At 38.0% G+C, this 21,320-nt stretch overlaps 1 protein-coding gene across 1 annotated transcript; it reads right to left on the reverse strand.

Moving 5' to 3' along the window:
* Window positions 1-1,568: 1,568 nt before the first annotated feature.
* On the reverse strand, window positions 1,569-14,109 carry LOC117064050 (alcohol dehydrogenase 1A-like). Its single transcript, XM_033178110.1, has 8 exons — window positions 14,003-14,109; window positions 10,093-10,194; window positions 9,355-9,493; window positions 7,147-7,234; window positions 6,830-7,049; window positions 4,751-5,011; window positions 2,312-2,447; window positions 1,569-1,726 (listed from the first exon to the last, which is right to left on the reverse strand). The coding sequence occupies exons 1-8, from the start codon at window positions 14,018-14,020 to the stop codon at window positions 1,584-1,586; spliced, it is 1,107 nt and encodes a 368-aa protein (XP_033034001.1). The 5' UTR covers window positions 14,021-14,109; the 3' UTR covers window positions 1,569-1,583.
* Window positions 14,110-21,320: the final 7,211 nt, after the last annotated feature.

Consider the following 21,320-nt stretch of genomic DNA (forward strand, 5'->3'; position numbering starts at 1 on the left):
TTCTAACCAGTAAACATATATGTATGTTTGAATAGTTGATTATTTCTGTAGAATGGATTTCTAGAAATGGAATTGCTGGGGCAAATGATTCAGTCATTTTTTTTAACGGTTTCTGATACATATTACCAAATGGCTTTTCCAGAAGTATGTATCAATTACTACTGAAAGTACATGAAAGTGCCCAACTCACCTTGCTCTTACCAACATTCAATATTACAATTTTAAATCTTTGCTTATTGATAGGATTAATTATATTTACATACGCATATTACTATATGACATTCTCATAAAATGAATTTAGGCATGCTTCATGACTTCTTATGTTGTTCAACACTGTCCTCTGGTTTTGTTCATCTCTATATTTGCCATCATCTTTTCAATCTTATGATGATGATCCCAATGATGATGTCAATGATAATAATAATGACAATGATAACTAACCTTTCATGACTACTGTTTTCCATATGTACACGCACTCTTGAGGGGCAGTAGAAAGTGAATAGATTTGCTAATAACAAGATCTACTTTTGAATCCTGGCTCTCCTTACTACCACTTGATGATTTTGGCAAAGTCATGTCTTCTCCATGTCTCTGTTTCTCTTCTCTAAGATAGTGAGATAGAGACTGACACTGAGCATTGTTTGGGAATCACATGAGATAATGCAGGTAAGACACTTAGTAGAACAGCCGGTGGTCTGTGAGTGCTAGTTTCCTTCCTTCCTCAAGAATGTTGTCAGTTAAAGTATCTAGTATAATGATTGTGTGAATGCCAAAGAAACACTATTTAAAGTTGAAAATCTCATGAAAATAGGTGTGGGATAGCAGAAAAATCTCAGACTCTGGACTAGAAGACAAAGGTTAGATATAACTGCGTGTTTCCAGTTGTGCCGCATGTAAATGCAGGTGACAAAATACATTTTATTAGCTGGTTGTAACTGTTAAATATTAGAGATAGGAAATAGAATTGGCTTATTTTTCTAAGCTTCAGAGAAAATGTACGACAAACATTTAAAATAGTGCTTAGTACTCTTCTCTTTTATGATAACTTAATTGGTAGAAAAAGTTTTCTTAAGCTACAAAAGAAAAAGAAAAAAACTAGTATTATCTACCTAGAAAACAATCCAAATGTAATTCCACCTACTCCTGCAATGAAAATGTTGAGGATGTCCTGAAAATTATTTAAATATGCAGACACTTAGTGTCAGCTTTACATAGGTAGAAGGAAGAGGATTCAAGGTCACCATGTTATAATTATGGTTGTTTAAATAGACTTGCTTTTTTGTGGGTTTTTTTTTTTTTTTTTTTTTGGCAAATGTGAGTGTTCTCTTTTAAGGAAGGCTGAGTGGCTCAGATCATTTAGATTTGCAGTAATCAACATAATTTGATTTCAGCAGAATAGGAAATGCAAAGCAACTGTTTTTAGCTTCTCACAGTATGATCCTACAAGTGCTCCATGCAAAGACTGAACAGGTAATGGAAAACCAAGAGACTCTATTTTTTCTCATCCTTCCACCTTTTTCATTCTCTGCTAGACAATCCCCTGTGGTAGAAAAAAAAAAGCAAAACAGAAAACTAACTTAAATCTACCTTTTCCCAGAGTGAAGCAGGTCAAAGCCTTCATTTATTTTTTCAAAAGGTAAAACATGGGTTATTAATGCATCCAGTGAAAATTTCTTAGCCATAAAATCAGCCACAAGTTTTGGGATATCTTCTTTACTCTTAAAGCCTGAAAAGAAGACAGTATCATTGTTGGATTTGACCAGGGTCAGTAGAAGAATTGAAGAGATTTTCCAAATAAATGAAAATTTAGAAAAGGTGCTTCATTCCAGACTGCTATAACTGAGGATAAGAAGAGATAGAATACTTCAATATGCTTTTACAGTGCCTTGACTTAAAAAAAATCACAGACAAACAAAGTTTCTTAGTTCTTTTGTCTCTCACATAGAAATAATACTACAGATGTTTATGCCCAAAGTAGAGGAGCAAATTTATCAGTTGTCTAAATTTGGGCATAGATATGAAATATTGTTGTAGATTTCCATGTTCTACGAAAAATGTCCATGCCTTCTTACACAGTCACAAGTACAAAAACAGATGGAGATGAAAGATCCTGGGTTATGGTTACAACAGAAAAGTTTATATCGGGACCTTCTGTCTGCATTGTTTCCATATCTAGTTGATTTGGAGACTGTAGATAGAAAAGGAATTTTAGTTTATTTTTGATTTGTTTTCAAAACCTCACCTTGTCAATTGTAGAAGTGGAGATATACTGATGTTAATGAGAATTTGGCACTTGAGCCCAACTACATACCACCATAAACAGCCCCCTTCCAGGTGCGTCCAGTCAGTAGCAGCATGGGGTTTATCGAGAGGTTCTGGGAATCAGGAGGTACCCCTACGATGACACTTGTGCCACATGCCTCATGACAACATAACAGGGAAGCCATCTGGAATAAAGTGAATATTTGGCATCTTTAACGTGGAGTCGCATAGTTCCTACTCATAATGCACAATATCATGTAATAGGCTTAGCTGGATTGTGAGTGTGTAGAGGAAAGAGATCATGTCTTTTGCTCCTTCATTCCCCTTTTTTGCATAGGATAGTGCTTTGGATTTAGGAAATGCCCAGAAAGTTTTTTTTTTTTTAATGAAAGAATGGATGAATAAATTGGAGCGCACTTAATTCTTCCGAATAAAGGAATAAGGAGGCAGACATCATTATAAACATACATAAAGCAAAAAATTTCACCATCACGTAATTCTCAGGTGATCTGTGAGTTAGTGAATTCATTTTTCATTGATTTATTACATAGGTATTTTGAACCCAGTACTTTCAACCAGATATGTTGATTGTGAACAAGATAAATGATTATATCACTGAAATTTGTCTCTTGTCCACTGACGGTCTCCCTCTTAAGTGGATTCCTATTCTACTGTCCATTACTCAAATGGACATGTTTTAAATGTTGTTTTATTATCTCCCCAAATACATATTGGTTTTACATTAAAATACACTGATTATTTGGAAACCTCAAGAGACAGTTCAGAAAATGTTTTCCAGGCATCTTTTGGAACACGTTCTGTAGTTAGAAAATGGTTTAGGATCCCATAGGTATATAATGATTAGTTCTTTGATTTTGGATTCTGACCATTGGAAGACCACACATCCTCAGAACATGTGGGTGTCAGACATTTGGTATCTTGAGATAAGGTACACTCGAGTTCCACATGAGAAAACGGATGAAAATATAGAAAAAGAGCATAAGGAGAAAAGCTGTAGCCCTGGAAAAAGTTGAATTCTTTTGACATTTTATTCCTCTGTGGCATCTGTTCCAGGCCAAGGCTGCCGAGAGCTTTGATCTTAGGGTGCCCCTCCCTGTTACCCACACTGCTGGATCTTCTAGAAAACCTCAGCAATGGAAATTTGTTGGTTTCTGGAGACTTTTTGAGTAGGATTCTAGAGAATTCTGGGTAGGTGAAATATAGCTAGAGATGTGTTTCCCACTGCAAAGATGTGTTTCCCATATTTGTAACTGGTTGGAAGAAATACCATGTAATAAGCCAAAGATGATGTAAGCACTGCAAGATTAGAAATAGTATTTCATATCAATAATGCCAACTGAGGCTGGGTGTGGTGGCTCATGCCTATACTCTCAGCACTTTTGGAGGCTGAGGTAGGAGAATCACTTGAGTCCAGGGGGTTGAGGCTGCGGCGAGTTATAATTATGCCACTGCACTTCAGCCTAGGTGACAGAGTGAGACCCTGTCTCAAAAAAAAAAAAAAAAAAACAAACAAAAGACAGCTGATATTTATTGGGAGCTTACCATATGACAGATAGCACTGTGCTAACTATATCACATGCGTTGTCTCATGTAATCTATAAGCAATGCTATGAGATGCATAGCTTTTAAACTTTGGGGGATGGTAAAGTCTATTGACTTTTCTTTTTTTTTTTCTTTTTTCTTTCCTTTTGTTTTTTGAGACGGAGTTTCACTATGTCATCCACGCTGGAGTGTAATGGCACGATCTTGGCTCACTACAGCCTCTGCCTCCTGGGTTCAAGTGATTGTCTTGCCTCAGCCTCCCGAGTAGCTGGGATTGTAGGTATGCGCTACACCACCATACCTGGCTGATTTTTGTATTTTTAGTAGAGACTGTGGACTTTTCAAAGTATTCAGTCCAACTAGTATTGGGTACTAGCTATGTGCCAGGCACTGTCCCGTTTCTGTGATAAAACACAGTGATGTCTCAAAGCAGTCAATTTCCTTAGGGCATATTTTTGTTAATAAAACAGCAGTTGGCCTAAAATTGCTCATTTCTTTTGGCCAAATACTAACATGTTAAAAATTTGGAATTTATTAAGAACATATGCAAAATTATTGAGCCTTTTTTTAAGAATGTGGGAGAAAAATAGAACATTTCAATTTGAGAACAGAATTTGTATTATTTATGTTTACTTGAACTTCCAGTTTTTAACTAAAAATTAATAAAGTAAATCTGTAATTGCTCAGTTAAGAAAAACAAGCCCTTTTCTTTTCCTCTAGAGGAAATATGACTTGAGACAGGTTTGCATAGTTGATGGAAGAAAAGATTTCTCATAACAAAAATTAAACAAGCCAGGTAACAGATGATGGGAAATTTCCATTCATCATTAAAAATATCCTTTATACATAAAATATATATATTGCTGCCTAAGTGCATCTTCCAGGTTGCAGAGGCAGAAATCTAAGGGCATGTCATGGTACATACCATGGTATCAAGCCGACCGATGACTTCAAGCGAAAAATCCACACCTCCATCAGTCATTTCCTTTAGCACCTCCTGAATGGGTTTCTTGTAGTCTTGAGGGTTGATGCATTCAGTGGCACCCAACTCTTTGGCCTTTGCAAATTTGTCCTTGTTGATGTCCACCGCAATGATTCTGGCTGCTCCAGCTGCTTTACAGCCCATAACAGCAGATAGGCCGACCCCTCCCAGGCCAAACACAGCACAGGTAGAGCCTGGGGTGACCTATGTTTTCAGAAAATGCAAAAATGGATTCAGTAATGATTGTTAGAAAGTGCCTAAGCTTTATAAAGTGTCATGCCTATGTGTTTATCAAGAGCTACTCAGACTCTTCTGTCCAACCTTTTATCAAAACCTCTTCTGGCTTCAGTTGCTTTATTTTTAAATTCAAGGGGATGAACTAGTTGAGTGGTTCTCAAACTGCTGCATATTAGATTCATCTGGGGAGCTTTACAAACTCTCCCACCGTCCAGGTCACAGCCCATGTCAATTAAATGAGAATCTCTGCAGGTGGAACTCAATCCCCAGGTGACTCCAATGGGAAGGTCAGGCTGGGAACCAGGGCACCGGATGATCTTTGAAATCCAGATGGCAGTGATTACAGTCTTGAAGGGACTCTCAATTGCTGAAATCCCATGACAGTCAGCTTCAATATCTCATACATACACAAAGGCAATATTTGGAAAATAAAATAAGTGGAAAAGGCTACTCCAAGAGACTGAAAAATATTCCACTTACACCCTCTGTAATTAACGCCTTGGTTCATTTATGTTCAGTAGTTGTGACCAGTATATCCCTGCTTTAAAAATACACTCGTGAACAACACAGCAATGAAACGTTTGTCTATATGTCAATAATAAATACAATTTACTGTTATGAGTAGCCTCATCTTCTGTCTTGGGTAGGCTCTCTTTGACCACCTGCTAGCACGGATGAGGCACTGAACAAGGTACTAAGTGCTAAAGTCAGAAATTTGGAAAAGATGCCTTCTGAATTGTTTTTTGGTTGGCTAGTGATTATTTATTAAACCTAGTCTCCCACAGTCAGTCTTCATTGTGGGTGACATGCTTTCCTGTCCCGAGTAATCTCATCCTTATATTCCCTTAAGGGTATCTATTCACTCATTCATTCACCAAGTGTTATTCATACTATGGGGACAACACCATTTTCTACCTTACTTAGAAAAATACAAGACTTGTGACTGTGATTTTAAAACACGAATAATTATGTATTGCGAGCTAAGATTCAGCAGGAGAATTGAAAAAGATATTTTAGTCTCAGCTCTCATATTAAAAAGATATTTTAGTCTCAGCACTGAGACTTTGGGCAAATATCTTTATAACTCTGGACCTCGGTTTCATAAAATAAAGCATACTACTAGATTTTCAGCCTACTCAGATGAGGAGCCTTTAAAGAATTTCTGCTTGAAATTGACCACTTCTGAAGTATATGTGTGTGTTCATGGCAGGGGAGTTAGTTTTAGCAGTGAAATCCCATAATGAGTGAATTATGCATCACTGAAGCTTCATTACTTTCTGTGTAAGAATCCACAGAGTGGGTGAGCCTTGGTTTGGAAGTGCATCAGGTAAGGTTTTGAACTCTACTGTTGATCCTAATTCTGGGAGTAGAGGATCCATAGACTAGATGCTCCTCAAGGACAAACACTTCATTTCATTTACTTTTGCTATCTCAGAACCTAGCAGAACCTATGGTGCCTGAGGCATGTATAGGTGCTCTCTAATTGTTGAATGAATTACTAAATGAGTTCTCAGGCCTAAAATTTCATGATCTCATAAAGAGCAAATACAGAAGAGTAGTTATTGAAAATGAAATCTTTACATTTTCTTAACTCTCAACAACTTTTTAATCTGATAAACGTGAAATTTCTAGCATGTGCTCTCAATTCTTTCTGGATTGTGTTTCTATTCTTAGCCAACATTCAAAATCTACAAAAATAATCTTTGATTCTTGGGAGAAATTGCTTCCCTTTGGGTTCCTGACAGTCTGCATGTAACTGTTTTTATCATCCGTTGTTATTCTTACCTTGGCAACTTTGACTGCAGACCCATAACCAGTTGAAAATGCACAGCCAATAAGGCAGACTTTCTCCATGGGTGAGGCTGCATCAATTTTGGCTACTGCATTCTCATCCACCACCGTGTACTGGGAGAAGGTGCTGACACCGAGGAAGTGGTGAATGGACTTCCCCCTGCTGGTGAACCTGCTGGTGCCATCCTGCATGGTCCCCCGAGGATTGCTCACACTGGGCAGTGCAATACACAGACACACAAAGGCATGAGACAGGAGCATAACTAATGTGCAAACTCAATGTCAGTGGAGGGAGAGCCTCAGAAACCTACTCATTTTTCAAGCAGCAGTTTCTCTCCGGGTTTTTGCAGATTCTGCATTTTCCACACTGAGGAATAGCGAGTGGGATGACTTTATCACCTAGAGAGGGATAAAACAAATTCTTTCACAATTTCTATCCAGTATTAATAGAGCATAAACTTAAAGCTCACATGTCTTTGAAATATTAGAAACATGTGTCTTTAAAAGTCTCCAAGAAATACAGTTCAATGACAACTATGTCATTTGTCATTGCCTGCCACAGCCTCGTTTCCAGTTTGGTTTTATAAGTGCCTGAAGATTCCTAGAGAGGAAATGCAAATATGGGAAACAACATGGATTAAAAAAATTGCTTCCACTGTATTAATAGTTACTTTTATGTAGCATATCAATTTCTCCTGGAGGCTTTACAAACGTTTAATTTAATCCTTAACTATTTAAATCTTAATGTAAGCATAAATATAAATTTTAGTTGAAAGTAGGGTATAATAGTGCCACTAGATGTTGGTAAGACCTGGTTTTTGTTATAGTTTGATTTACAATAAAAATGAGAATTTTAAACTAATTCTTTTCTTTTCAAAGTGACTAGGTTTATCTTTATTATGAAATGAATGCTTTTAAAATGATCTTAGTTCTTTTTTTGAGGAAAACTATCAAAAATGGGACAAAGAACAATTCCAGAAATTTCTCTGGAAATTTCAACCCTCCACAATAAGTTAGGCACTTTTAGGACAAGAACTGACTTTGAAATGTTTTTAGCTGGTAATTTGTGAATTATCTACTTTTCCTGTTATAGTGGAGTGAGCACAGGTAAAAAGTAAGGGTGTCATTTTGTTATTAACTTATTACTAACTAATTAGTGATTATTATTTTTATTTAGTAGTTATTATTAGTAATTTAGCAGTTATTAGTTATTATTTAGTAGTTATTAATTTATTACTACTAAAGGAATTAGTAGAAGCTGAAACCCAAATTGGACAGTTCATTTAATTTTTCTGTTCACAGTTCAAATAAGTATTTGGTGAAGTGGCAGGTCCAAGCTAGTGCCTAAAGTGATTTTCTAGACTGTAATCCCAGCACTTTGGGAGACCAAGGCGGGAAGATCACGAGGTCAGGAGATCAAGACCACCCTGGCTAATATAGTGAAACCCTCTCTCTACTAAAAATACAAAAAATTAGCTGGGCATGGTGGTGGGTGCCTGTGGTCCCAGCTACTCGGGAGGCTGAGGCAGAAGAATGGCGTGAACCTGGGAGGTGGAAGTTGCAGTGAGCTGAGATTGCGCCACTGTACTCCAGCCTGGGTGACAGAGTGAGACTCCATCTCAAAATAAATAAATAAATTAAATAAAATAATAAAATAAAATGAAAGTGATTTTTTAGAATTAAACATAATTTTTATTTTTAATTACCTATGCTACCTATTCGCAAGACCAAGAAAAATGGTTGCCCCATAACATTTTGTGGGTAAAATTTATGTGAAAATGATGGTATGGAAATGTCCTAGTTATTCTCCCTTTATAATTAGTAATCTGTAACCAGTCACATTGAAGCATGGCTGAAGGTAATAAGGCAGACATTGTTGATGGTGGATGGCTCCTTCTATGTTTCTTTCATTTCCTTTCACCTAGTCAGTTTCATTGATTCTATGCTCAGGAAGAGAGACCATGTTGGAAGATGAAATTGGTGACGGGGCTGCATAGGTCACCTAAGAAAGGGTCAAGTTTATTCATGTTTACTCCATGAATACTCCATGTTTACTCCATGTTTACTCCACAAGTTGGAGGCTATGTAGCCTCCACCTTGTGAACTCAGCACAGAACAGTTTCCATACTTATGTTTTTTCCCTCCTCCCGTTTCTAGTTGTCTGCGCCCTGACAGAAGAAGACCGTGTTCAGCAACACTAACATGAAGTTATTAGATTATGAATGCCACGCTGGTAGGCACTGTGTCCCTTTTGATCCTCACATATCTCCAGGCTCCAACCTGGTGCCTGGCATCTAGCAGATGCTCAGTACATAATGGTTGAAGGGTAGAATACATGCGTGCCTGAAGACATACATGCTTGAGTCAGGCAGGCAGAGAGAGAAAGAGGAAACCCCTGAAGTCCTGGCTGCGCGGTGACCTTCTGCAAACGCTTTCGTCCCTCATTGCCTGTTTCCTCATCCAGGCTGGGAAATCTTAGGATGGTGAACCAGCATGTTTCCTGAGTGTGAATCCTGTACCTGGTTTGACTGTAGTCACCCCTTCTCCAACACTTTCCACGGTGCCGGCTGCCTCATGGCCTAAAATCACAGGAAGTGGGGTCACCAAGGTACCATTAACTACGTGGTCATCTGTGCGACAGATTCCTACAGCCGCCATCTACAGAATAAAGAGAAGATGTTCAGATTCAGAAAAGATTGTAACTAGATAAATTTAACATACCCAGATTCCTGAAATTGTGCTTCTAAAATGTATTCAAGGGTTTTGCTAATACTCCCTACTATGCCTAAATATGAAAGATTCGGTTTATCCTCAAGGTTAATCAGTCTAAAACCCTTCTCTACCTTCCCTTCTTGAATTAAACAAATTAGAATAATCTGTGAAATAATTGATTCTGAAATATTTAAGTCTTATACAAGAATGCACACTTTAAAAAACACATAGAAATAGCAAAGTAGCACATGGAAAATATCTAATGTCAATTGATTTTGAAGTCTTGATATGTATCCTTTGGAATTTTTTTCTGTACAAACATATAAATTCTTTTGTATTTTACTGGAATTATACTGTATGTACTCTTTGATCACTTTTTAGACATTTAAAATTTATATTTATACCTTTCCTTGACAACAAATGTAATTTTATTTTCTGGATGATCATGTAAGATATGCCTCTTAGTGGATATTTTGATGTTTCCATTTTAATATTCTCTGAGTTTTTAAAATGTAAAATGAAATACAAATGGAAAAATACTTCACCTTAATGCGAACTTCATAAGCCTTAGGAGGTGCAACCTCCACATCCTCAATGGAAAAGGGTTTGTTTACCTCCCATAGCACAGCTGCTTTGCATTTGATTACCTAGAAAATCAAACAGAGAGATGGTACCAGTGTTTTCCCACTCTTGAAGTCAGAAATTGTGTCTTTTCATCTTTGTACGTGTAATATTGGGTCCCATGTCTGGTACCTAACAAGAGCTCCATGGAAAGGAAGTACTCTGGTTTATAAAGAGAATAAAAGTATCTTTTTAAAAGCAATAACATAAGGAAAGATAAACAAAGTATAATAAGACATTGAGAAAAATGGAATATATTTATTTAGGCTATTCTTATGCTGTTGTATTTTTCTCTGAAGGTGTTTATTCCTGATATTTCCTAATGCTGTCCTGAAAATGCTTGTTTACCCACAACTGTTGGCTGACACATGAAGTTAGAAGTCACCTTTATTTTGCTGACAGAGTCAGTGTCTGTTTACATAAGATAAACTGCTTTCTTGCTCAATTTTCTGCTTAGGCCAAAAGGCTCTGACTCTATAAGAACAGTTATACGGGTTTACCTTCCTGTGTACGATGATGTTTCTTTCTCTCCCTATTTGCTTATTGTCCTCTTTTAATTTTCTCTCTCCACCACTTCTGTGTGTTACTTGTTTCCTACTCATATTTTACTGTGTGGTACACTCCTAACACAACAAACGACTGGAAATAGTTGCACAGGTTTATGTAATTAAACAATTAAAAAATATCAATTGATTATATTGAATGACCACATGGACCTGTAAACACATTGAACAAATAAACGCAAATTTATAGAAGAAAAAAACAAATATCTGTATTCCTAGTGGTAAGTGATTCGAATTGTATTATTATTCAAATTGTATTATTAAAATTCTGTGAAACCACATTAACTTTTAAATGGGGACGATACTGTTCCATAGGATTTTTGTGGAAATTCCCTGAATTGTATCATAATGGACCCCTTTTAATCAGAATTTGCATGTTGATGTCTTGCTTAACCTTGATGATTCTAAGGCTGTGAGATCAAAGAGCATTTTGTAAGATATTTTATAGTAAGGTTGAAGGATATTTCAGTCTTCTGAATCAAATTCCTCTCATCAAACTTCTGTCAGACAACTTTCTTGTGTTCATAAAAATATGAATACAAATAACAACACATTTGAATTATGGTGTCATTATGAAGATAACTTGTGATTAAAGACTTTTCTAACTTTAGATTTACAAATCAGTCATGATTAGCTTGGAATAAACTATCATTTTTGCAAATTTATTTAATGTAGGAAATAAAGACTTAATAGATACAGGTTTTACACATTCCTGTTAAAATTTTTTTTTTCCATTGCTTGAATGCCTTTATTTCTTTCAGATCAAACTGAAAAGGCAGAATAGCAACTTGATATTTTTGGCTACTAGGGCAGCATTTGGCAGTTTTCAAAAAAGGAAACAGAAATGACTGATAAGTACATAAAAGTTTCACTAGAAGTAAAATAAATGCAAATGAAAACAATGAAATACTATGGTTTCCTATTCAAGTCGCTATATCTATATCTATATCTATATTTGTTGTTGTTGTTTGAGACAGGGTATCACTCTGTTGCCCAGGCTGGAGTGCCAGTGGTGTGATCTTGGCTTACTGCAGCCACCATCTCTGGGGCTCAAGTGATCCTCCCACCTTAGCATCCGAAGGAGCAGGGACTACAGGTGTACACCACCATGCCCAGGTAATTTTGTTCATTTTTTAAATAGGGATGGGGTCTCACTATGTTGCACAGGCTAGTCTCAAACTCATTTTAAAAAATTCTTAGCTTAGGTTCTGGCTTGTGATGTGAGGGGCCATGTGGCCCTAGAGGCATCTACTTGGGTTATGCTCCTGACTTGATTGGATAACTCTGTTTTTCTCTAGATGCCATAACAATGGAAATGTGACCGTTTGCTGGAAAAACACAGTTTTCTCAATTGCTTACTGAAGCTCATTCAGGCTGATTGGAGAAGGAAGCCACCTTTCCAGGGGAGTAGGTTGGTTGCAAAAGAGTGCCCAAGGCCAGTTTGCACTGCAGTGGGGGAGCCCTTAGAAAGAATGGGGGTAAAGGAAGGAGGAAGCAACTAGAAAACAACGGAAGGGACTTCAGATGGTGAGGCTTCTATTTAGTACTTATTTCAACTTTAGGCCTCCTGAATGGTAGAGGTGGTTACAGGAGGATACCTGAAACCTTGGTTATATAATGAACTTCCTTCTATGACGGTGAGTCATTTCAGAATAGAAATGATGGAATAATTGGAAATCAAGTTGAAGGCTTAAACAAGTCTGCTGATATCAAACTGTTAGAGCAGCCCTGGAGCTATGGAAATAGGGGCATCTGGATGGAAGTTTGTATCCTGGGTTGGCACAGAGATTCCAGTTGAACCAAAACTCCATGAGGACCATGCCTAGTAGGTTCAGTAAATGATACTGTCCATTAAAGATCTTCTTGCCTATGAACAAAGGAAGAAAGTTACCTGTCCAGATAAAGCAAATTATAAACTCGTGTATAATCTGGCAAAGGCCTAACCCTCATATCCTACACCCTGCACTCTCATTCCAAGACAGCCTGGGTAAACAGCCAGGGCTGGGTTTTCCTTGAGTGGCTGCCAGATGGGGTTAAAAATCTGCTTCTCACCTTCTAGGCTGTAGCAGTGGGGAGTTAATATAAGAAACCACAAGATTTCAAGGGAAGAGGGACCACATCCACCTTCACAATAAAATGTCATTCTCAACCTAGAGCAGAGGTGCTCAAACATGGTATTAGAGATGCATCCCAAGTAATGTTTCTGGTTAGTGGTTTAAATACTGAGTTTTGTAAATGCTTTACTTTTAGAAAGATTAAATTACCGTAGACCACAAGGGTAGCTATACAACGAAGTCACTGTCAGATATTTGTATGCCTTATTGAATGAGAAAAAGGCAGACTTTCAACTATTAGTACATAAGCATCTTTTGTTACATGTCGATATAGCTAAAAGGTTGAATACTGCTCTTCTAGAAAAAGAGGGAGCCCCTGGGCAAAACAAAGCCTAGGCAGAATGCCAGGGAAGAGAAGAGATTTGTGGAGGTAAACACAGTGTCCCAAAACTGGGGTAAAAAGGAGCTTAGGAAATGTGATGCAAAGTGAACTAAGCAGGAGGCATGTTCGTGAGGCTTTAGGAAGCGGGATTAACCCTCTGCATGTTCAAGTGGACATGCTGGTACTCCGTATTTATATTAGCACAGAGAACAAGGCAGAGGAACAGTTAGACCACATTAAAGACCAGTTCTTGTGGGGAGCAGGTTTATCTTTGGAGGTGGAGCTGGGTACCCCTACCCTCAGTTACTCATGGGAACCTGCGCAGACCAGAAACTTGATGTTGCCCACGTCCTTGGTGAAGCCCACATTCTCAAAAATGAGCATGTCCTCAACCAGCCAGTGTTCCTGGAGGAGATCACCATCAGGATTGCTGCGTCAGATAGAGCTGACTTCTTTCTCATGGAGGGAAAGAAAAGGGTGAGCCGCGGCCGAGAGATACCTGCCGGGTCCTGCAAGCCGGCGGGAGCTCCGGGAGCCAGAGTGGGGCGACTCCCTTCCATGTGCCCGCGGAGCAGCGGCCCTGGAAGGCGGCGGGGCCCAGGGCCCGCGCTCCAAGCCGCCCCAGGGGCGGAGGGCCCGGTGCAAGATTTTTAAGAATAGCTTCTTTCCTCTGCAGTTCAGTATACATTACATATTGAGGTGTATATTGCACATCATATTTCAGTGTATCATTTCTAATTTAGATAATAATTTTAAATTATTCATCAAATACTGTATTCCTTTCTTTGTTATATTGATGAGAATATATTACTAAGAGTAATATTTTTTTGCTTACTTTTCCTGCTGTGCTCATGTTGTTTCTGTCTTCTCTGCAGACCAGGAGACTGGTGAGTCTTTGTGGATTTCTTCTCTGCTTGAGTGCATAAGGCAGATATATTGCACAGACATTAATCTTGTTGCTTCTGTAACATCCAATTCCAATTCCACACGTGACCGATGTCTTTAAGCCACACCCATTGGATTATTCTCAGACTGTCAAAACAAAGAAAAGGGTACTGAACCGGCCCTCAAAATATTGACTTCCAAATTCCAGATAAGATTTTGTTTTCATTAGGTTAAATATTAAGTTAAAGTGATAAATTGTAATCACTTTCTCTTTCCCTCACTCTCCCCCCAGCCTCTGGAATTCCTTGTTTCTCTTCTCTCAGTTCCACGTTGGTCGTTTTGCCTTAAACTTTGTCTGCACTAAGCTGCAACTCTGAATCCACATGGGGTGGCTAGGAAGGAAGAGGAGTAAGGAAACAGGAAAAACGAAGTAGGGCAGAGAGAGCACCCTCGTTGTCTTTACAGCAGAGAATCAGACCCCCAGTTAGTCACAGCAAAGGGGATCACTGCGCCTGGCAATTCTGCTTGATTCAAAACTAGTAAGTATGGACTGAACCCCTCCCTGTGTCAGGCACTAAGTTGGGTCCAGTGGAGTAGCAGTGATGAATAAGACATGACCTTTGCCTGTGCCAAGAGACAGTATGGGGCAACGGAGATGGCATGGCTTTTGGGACCAGGCCAACCCCATTCCGTACTTGTTCTGTGTGCTTGGACTTATTATTTCGCTGATTTTTTTTTTTTTTTTTGCCTTAGTTTCTTTATCTGTAAGATGAAGATGAATAATGGCATCATTTTAAAGGATTGTTTAGTGAATAAAGGAAATAATCCATGTAAAACACTCATCATGGAGTTTGGCAGATAGGAGTACCCTCCAAAATGTTAGCTGCAATTATTATTCATAAAAGGAAGTTCACGATTTATGGGGAAAAGACACACAGGCAAGCAAGTCTACATATCAGCCTGGCTGGGAAGTGCCCTATCACAGGGATGAGTTAGTGCTTTGGGAACAGAGACAGAGGTGCTATTCAGAATGAAGGACTCGGGAGACATTGTAGAGGAACAGGCATTTGAGGTAGATTTTAAATAATTGTGAGAAATGGAGCAAAATCCTCACTGGATCATTTCCATTGCCCTTTGATCAGTGTAACAAGTATCCTCATGACTTTCCAAGAATAGGAGTTTGATTTTTCTTTTATCCACACTTGGAGACATCATAAAACTCTACAGGCAACTATTTAATTAGATATAGTCTGTCAACATGAACATGTTAGCATAAAGGATATATTTCTCTAAATTTGCCAAGGGAACACTTCAATAAGCTTTAATTATGTTGGCAATGAGACTCACACCAAGACCGAGAAACATTCACCCAATAGAAAAGCAAAGGAGGTCCTATGATTTCAGTTGCTTCTCATTTGGAAAGGTATGAGGGAAAGAAGATAGCCCCAGATAACCTGGCTTTAGCCTTCTCATCCAACTATTTCTCCCTTCTCCAATACAAGGCCTATGCTCTTTAGAAGCTTGTATCTCTGTGTTCCTCCAAAGAGGAATCCATTGCTCATCATGATCTTTCTCTTCTTTTCTGTCCCTCTGGCCTATTCCCATCCTACCCAAACTTTGAGATCCACAACAAGGTCGCCGTTGTGGAACTGTATTAACTCCCTCTCACAGTCGCGCTTCACTTCTCTCCATCCCTGTCATACTAAAGATTGTTGAATTCTCGTGCTCCTTTATGTTACGACAGACACTGTTCTATGAGCAGTCCCATAATCGAGAAGATTCAGTGTCTCCTTTTAAAGGGATTACATATTAGCAGTGGGATTGGCTGTGTTCAGGTAGAGAAGATAGAGAACCCTCCTGTGAAGCAGGAAGTGGTCAGTGCCAGGGGAGAGTTAAACGTGGAATCAAAAGAGGAAGACCCTACTTCATCTTTGCATTGTGCATTCTCAGCTCTTAACTCAATGAGTGGCACAGGGTGAGTGCTCAGATATTTGTTGACTAAATTAAATGAATGACATCTAATTTGAGAGTGAGGAAGCCTTGAAAGAAAGATATTTTATTAAGATTTAGTAAAAAAGATGAGTTGCAATTGAGAGGTATAGTTCCAATTAACATATGGACAAATAATCTTGAAAACATTTTTCTCCCCTAGTACCCCCTTTTATACATTTTTCTGTTTAATCCTCTCTCACACCTATAGACAGAGCATTTCAAGGAATTATAGCCACTACCACCTTGTTTTCAAGGCCCTAACGAATTTGGAAATGTGATATCCACTTATAAGCTTCCATTGCTTCATGAACACATGGCTTGGTGAACTGCCAAAAGCACTTTGGGACAAACTCCATAGAGTCAGGCGATCTTTCTTAATACCATCTGGCAGCTACTCTGTGCTTACTCTTTGCCCCACCTTCTAAAAGTTTAAATGGCTGTGGGGGGAAGAGCAGTTGTCACATGATTGAGTGTCAGTGTTCTAGTATCAGAGGGCCATGGCAGGCCTGGAGCAACATCTGGAATGTCCGAAGGTAACCCTGTCAATCTCTAGGGGTCACAGGACATCCCTTTCCTCTGCTTCTTTCTCTGTGTGTGTCTCTGTAAGCCAGCCCAATTCTATATTACATTTCCACCAAGTAGTATATCCTAAATTCAGCTTATCCAGAGAGATGATATGCTTGGTTCAGTTTGGGTCAGCATTCCCCTGTGTGCTAGGCAGAATAATGGCCCTCAAAGATGTCCACTCCTAACCCCTGGAATCTAGGATGATGTTGCTTTACATGGAAAAAAATGGATTTTGTAGATGTGATTCAGTTAAAGGTCTTGAGATGGGAAGATTAGCTTGGATTATCCAGGTGAACCTAATCTAATCTTATGACTTCTTAAAATTGGAGAGCTTTTCCAGGTTGTGGTCAAAGAGGGAAATGTGTCTACCCACAGACCGTAGATGACCATGTTTGCAACAGGGGTGTGTTAATTTTCTATTACGGGTGTAACAAATTACCACAAGTGTTCTTGGAAGGTTAGTGGAAGGCAAGGACTGGCATTTCTAATATAATTATGCAGGTAATGATGAGTAGTGTGAAGATGTGACTCCAAAGGCTCGAGAAGGACAGACTAGCATCCCTGTAAGAGATCCAACTGTCTCCTTTTCTCCATGGGCCAATAATTTACCTCAATCTAAGAAATAATATTGTAACTGGCAGAAAGTATCTTCAGTACAAATTCTTCATTTTGGGGGATAATCATTTGGCAAAATGGGAAGACTAATATTATTGTAAAGATTGCTAGAAAAAGTGTAACATTTCACGTATATGCATAAATAGCAGTCTTTAAAGCATTTTTGGGGATGAGGTGCAAAATTAAGAGTGGGAGAGGGACTTTAGTAGCAATAAATAGAACTTGAGAATGAAATAGCTATAGAAATAATCTGTAGAATATTACAATAAATAGAATAAATTTTAAGTTCCCAGAGGAATTTTTGAAAATACCCACATTCAAAGTCATGAATTCTTACTCAATTAGCATTTCATTTTGATTTTGGTACTGAAGCCCAAGATGTTGAGGGACTGAAATGTTTGCTGGACTGGCTGTGGCTGTGGAGCCTGGAATTCTGCCATGAAGAGCATGTGTGAGAGAGCAAAATGTTTGTGTACTTCCCTTATGTGAAGGAGTTGGGACATAATCTAAGAAGCCCAATCCAAAAGCAAAGATGTTCCATCCAGTCTTCTCTGTGAGAGCCAAACTATAAACCATCTGAATGTTCCAAAAGTGTTTTGATGATGTGTTGATGTATTTTAAATTATCCTGAAAATGTTCTTGGCAGATGCTTAAACATGTAATTACTGAGATGATGTAGAAATGCAAAGTGTTTATTAAAACAATACAGAGTAATACAAATAGTATGGTTGTCGCAATATAAAATGATCTAAAAACTAAAGAATTCTTTAATGGTGGAGAGTTTTTTCCTTTTTGAATTTAAAACATAAATTTTTGTAAAAAACACAAATGATTACTGTTTATACCTAACATTTATGGAGTGCTGACTATGCTAGTTTTTGAGCATACATTGCCTCATTTAGTGCAATGTTTAGCATTAACTTACGAGGTAAATACCATTGCCGTGAACATTGTACAGATGAAGACACTGAGGTTTAGAGAGATTGCATAAATTTCCCAATGTAATACAGCTAGTGGTGGAGCCAGGATTCCAGGAAGCCTAACTCTGGAGTTTAATAACCGAAAGAATAATAATAACTAATATCCTTGTCACTCTCAGCATGTGCCAGTTGCTGTTCCAAATGGTTCAAATTATGTACTCATGTAAACCTCAGAATAACTCTATGAGGTATGTTCTACAATTATTTTCATTTTATAGACATATATTTTGTATGTGTATGTCAGCCTTAAAGCCACTTTTGAGTTTTTTAGCATATTTTTTGAGAACATGTCAACTTTATTTCCATTTAAATTGCTTGAGACACAGCATGATTGTTTATATCGTCACTGGAAATTTTATTCCCAGCTGTGTGTCTCCCTGGAGTCTTTGACTTACTCCCATGTGGGGAGGAGGTGCTTTGTATCTGGACACACCTGCCATCCTGGCACCCCCTCACCCTCATCCTGGGGAATCCCTTCCCTCTCCCCAGGGTGAGAGTATCAACTTGTCAGATATCACATTTTTCTTTGAATTAATTATCAGTTTGGGGGAACTTCATTAGTTACCTTCTGAAGAAAAGGTACACCAAGGCATACATTAATTGAGCTCTTTTATGCTTCTGTTGGATTTCTACTCTGCTATGATGATTTTCAATTCTCAATTGCCCTCTTGGGCCTCGGAGTGTTGGCAGCTGGGCATGTGTCTTCTAAACAGAAAATTCCTAAATCATGTTTTGAAAAATCTGACGAGCCCAAGAGAAAATACCCACCCTTACTGACTTTATATTCCCCAGCAATTAATCCCACCATATAGTTCTATAGCGAATCTCACATGACACATATGCCACCCATGTTTCAGAGCTTCCCAATAGCTCATTAGTGCCCCATCCTGCAACAGAAGACACCCAAGATCATCAGACATGTGGAGTGATTCTAGCTTTGTAATAGGAAAGATAGAAACATAGCAAAGAAAATAGAAGTTAGAAGAAATAATTCATGAAGTGAAAAAATACAAAATATTTTTAAAAGCTTTTATTAATATTTGCAAAGAGAAAAGATATTATATACATGAAAGAAGACTATGATATCATAAAAATCTCTTGAGAATTGAGACCGGGTGCGGTGACTCATGCCTGTAATCCCAGCACTTTGGGAGGCCGAGGTGAGCAGATCACAGAGTCAGGAGATCAAGACCATCCCGGCTAACACGGTGAAACCCCGTCTCTACTAAAAATATAAAAAAAAATTTAGCCGGACGTGGTGGTGGGCGCCTGTAGTCCCAGCTACTCCGGAGGCTGAGGCGGGAAAATGGCGTGAACCCGGAGGCGGAGCTTGCAGTGAGCCGAGATTGCGCCACTGCACTCCAGCCTGGGCGACAGAGCGAGACTCCGTCTCAAAGTAAATAAATAAATAAATAAATAAAATAAAATAAAATAAAAATAAATAAAAAAAAGAAAAAGAAAAAATCCATTTATAAGCCACTTGGGAGAAAAAAGGCAAAATCCAGGATTACCCAGGTAACTCTAAAAGCTTGTTCGCATTAATCTTGCAAGTCCGGTAGCCAAAAATCTATTTGACCTTATAATAATTTCATGTTTAATAACTCTAAATGTTTTCTATTAAGGCCTATGAGAATTGTCTTATATCCAGACTTGTATGTTTGCCATTGATAATCCTAGGTTCCTGAATGATCCAGTAAGAAAAACATTTCTATGACTCTATGAGCAATATCATCCCAAGGCTTTAGAGGTGGCTGTGATAGTTTATATTATTTTGACATTTATTTGGTCAGAAATTTTTTTAAGTAATTTTTTTAAGTAATTAAAATCTCAATTACAGTCCTTGAAATCCTCATTTCACAATTACATATACATGTTGGCAGCTTGAATCTTTCATTACTGTGTCTTTATAAGTTAAAAAAGTAATACAATCATAAATCTCATCATAACTGACAATATTGATGTGAAGCTCCTACAAATGATTAAAGAATGTGATTGACATTCTTGAAGAAATTGTTAAAGAAAGTTGATTGTCCTGCCTCTAATTCAAGACTTTCAAAAATAGTATGTAAAGAAATTACATAATATTAGTTCAAAACAGTTACGGTTCAAAAGTTAACTTTAGTTCTTCAACTCTTCAGATCCAGGTTTCTGAGAGAACAGCCTGTTTCACACATTTCTATGTCTCACTGCTCATATGAACCTATATACTAATAAATAGGAATTTTAATTTGTTTTGTTTTGTATTCCACAAAAATTGGATCATATAATACACATTATTCTGTACTTTGCTTTTTATACTTTCTGATGCATCATAGTAATTTCTCCAGATTTTTAGATATATTTTTTTTTTTTTTTTGAAATGAGGACTTGCTTTGTTGCCCAAGCTGTAGTGCAATGGTGCCATCATGGCTCACTGCAATCTGTGCCTCCTGAGCTCCAGCGATTCTCCCACCTCAGCCTCCCAAGTAGCTGGGACTACAGTTATGTGCTACTATGCCTGGATAATGTTTGTGTTTTTTTGTAGAGACAGGTTTTTGCCATGTTGCCCAGGCTGGTCTCGAACTCCTGAGCTCAAGTGATCCACCTGCCTTGGCCTCCCAAAGCAATGGGTTTACAGGTATGAGCCATCATGCCCATTTCCCTATTTTTTAAAATAAGATCCACTTGCCATTCAAAATAGGGAGTTATCATTCTTTATTCTGTCAATCAGTCAGAGAGTTTAAAAATTTTTGTTTCTTCTACAAGTAGGGCTGTAGCTAATAGCCTTGTTTCTATATTCTTATACACAGACAATTATAATTATAGAGTCGATTCCCAAGTATGATATTGCTTGGGATGTGCATGTTTAAAATTTTAATAAAAATCACAAATTGTTTGTCAGAAAGCTACAAAAATGCACATTTCTACCAACAGTGTAAGTTAATAAGTAAGCAGTAATATCTCATTTTGCTTTTTTTTTTTTGACCACTCCCAAGGCTCAGTGCCATTTAATATACTGTTTTGCCATTTTAATTTCCTCCTCCATGAATTTCCATCATTGTTCATTTTCCTCTTTGGTTGTCTATTTTTAAATGAAAAAGCACCAGGATTTTAGAAATATATTTTTTTTGGTCA

This window comes from Trachypithecus francoisi, unplaced genomic scaffold, assembly GCF_009764315.1.
Source record: "Trachypithecus francoisi isolate TF-2019V2 unplaced genomic scaffold, Tfra_2.0 Contig01566, whole genome shotgun sequence".
NCBI lineage: Eukaryota > Metazoa > Chordata > Mammalia > Primates > Cercopithecidae > Trachypithecus > Trachypithecus francoisi.

Excerpts from the sequence above, each read along its gene's own strand:
- LOC117064050 (XM_033178110.1), bottom strand. Across the intron at positions 9,494-10,092 it reads CTTATGAAGTTCGCATTAAG|ATGGCGGCTGTAGGAATCTG; the intron begins GTGAAGTATTTT and ends TTTATTCTGTAG. Across the intron at positions 1,727-2,311 it reads GAAGGGGGCTGTTTATGGTG|GCTTTAAGAGTAAAGAAGAT; the intron begins GTATGTAGTTGG and ends TCTTCTTTTCAG.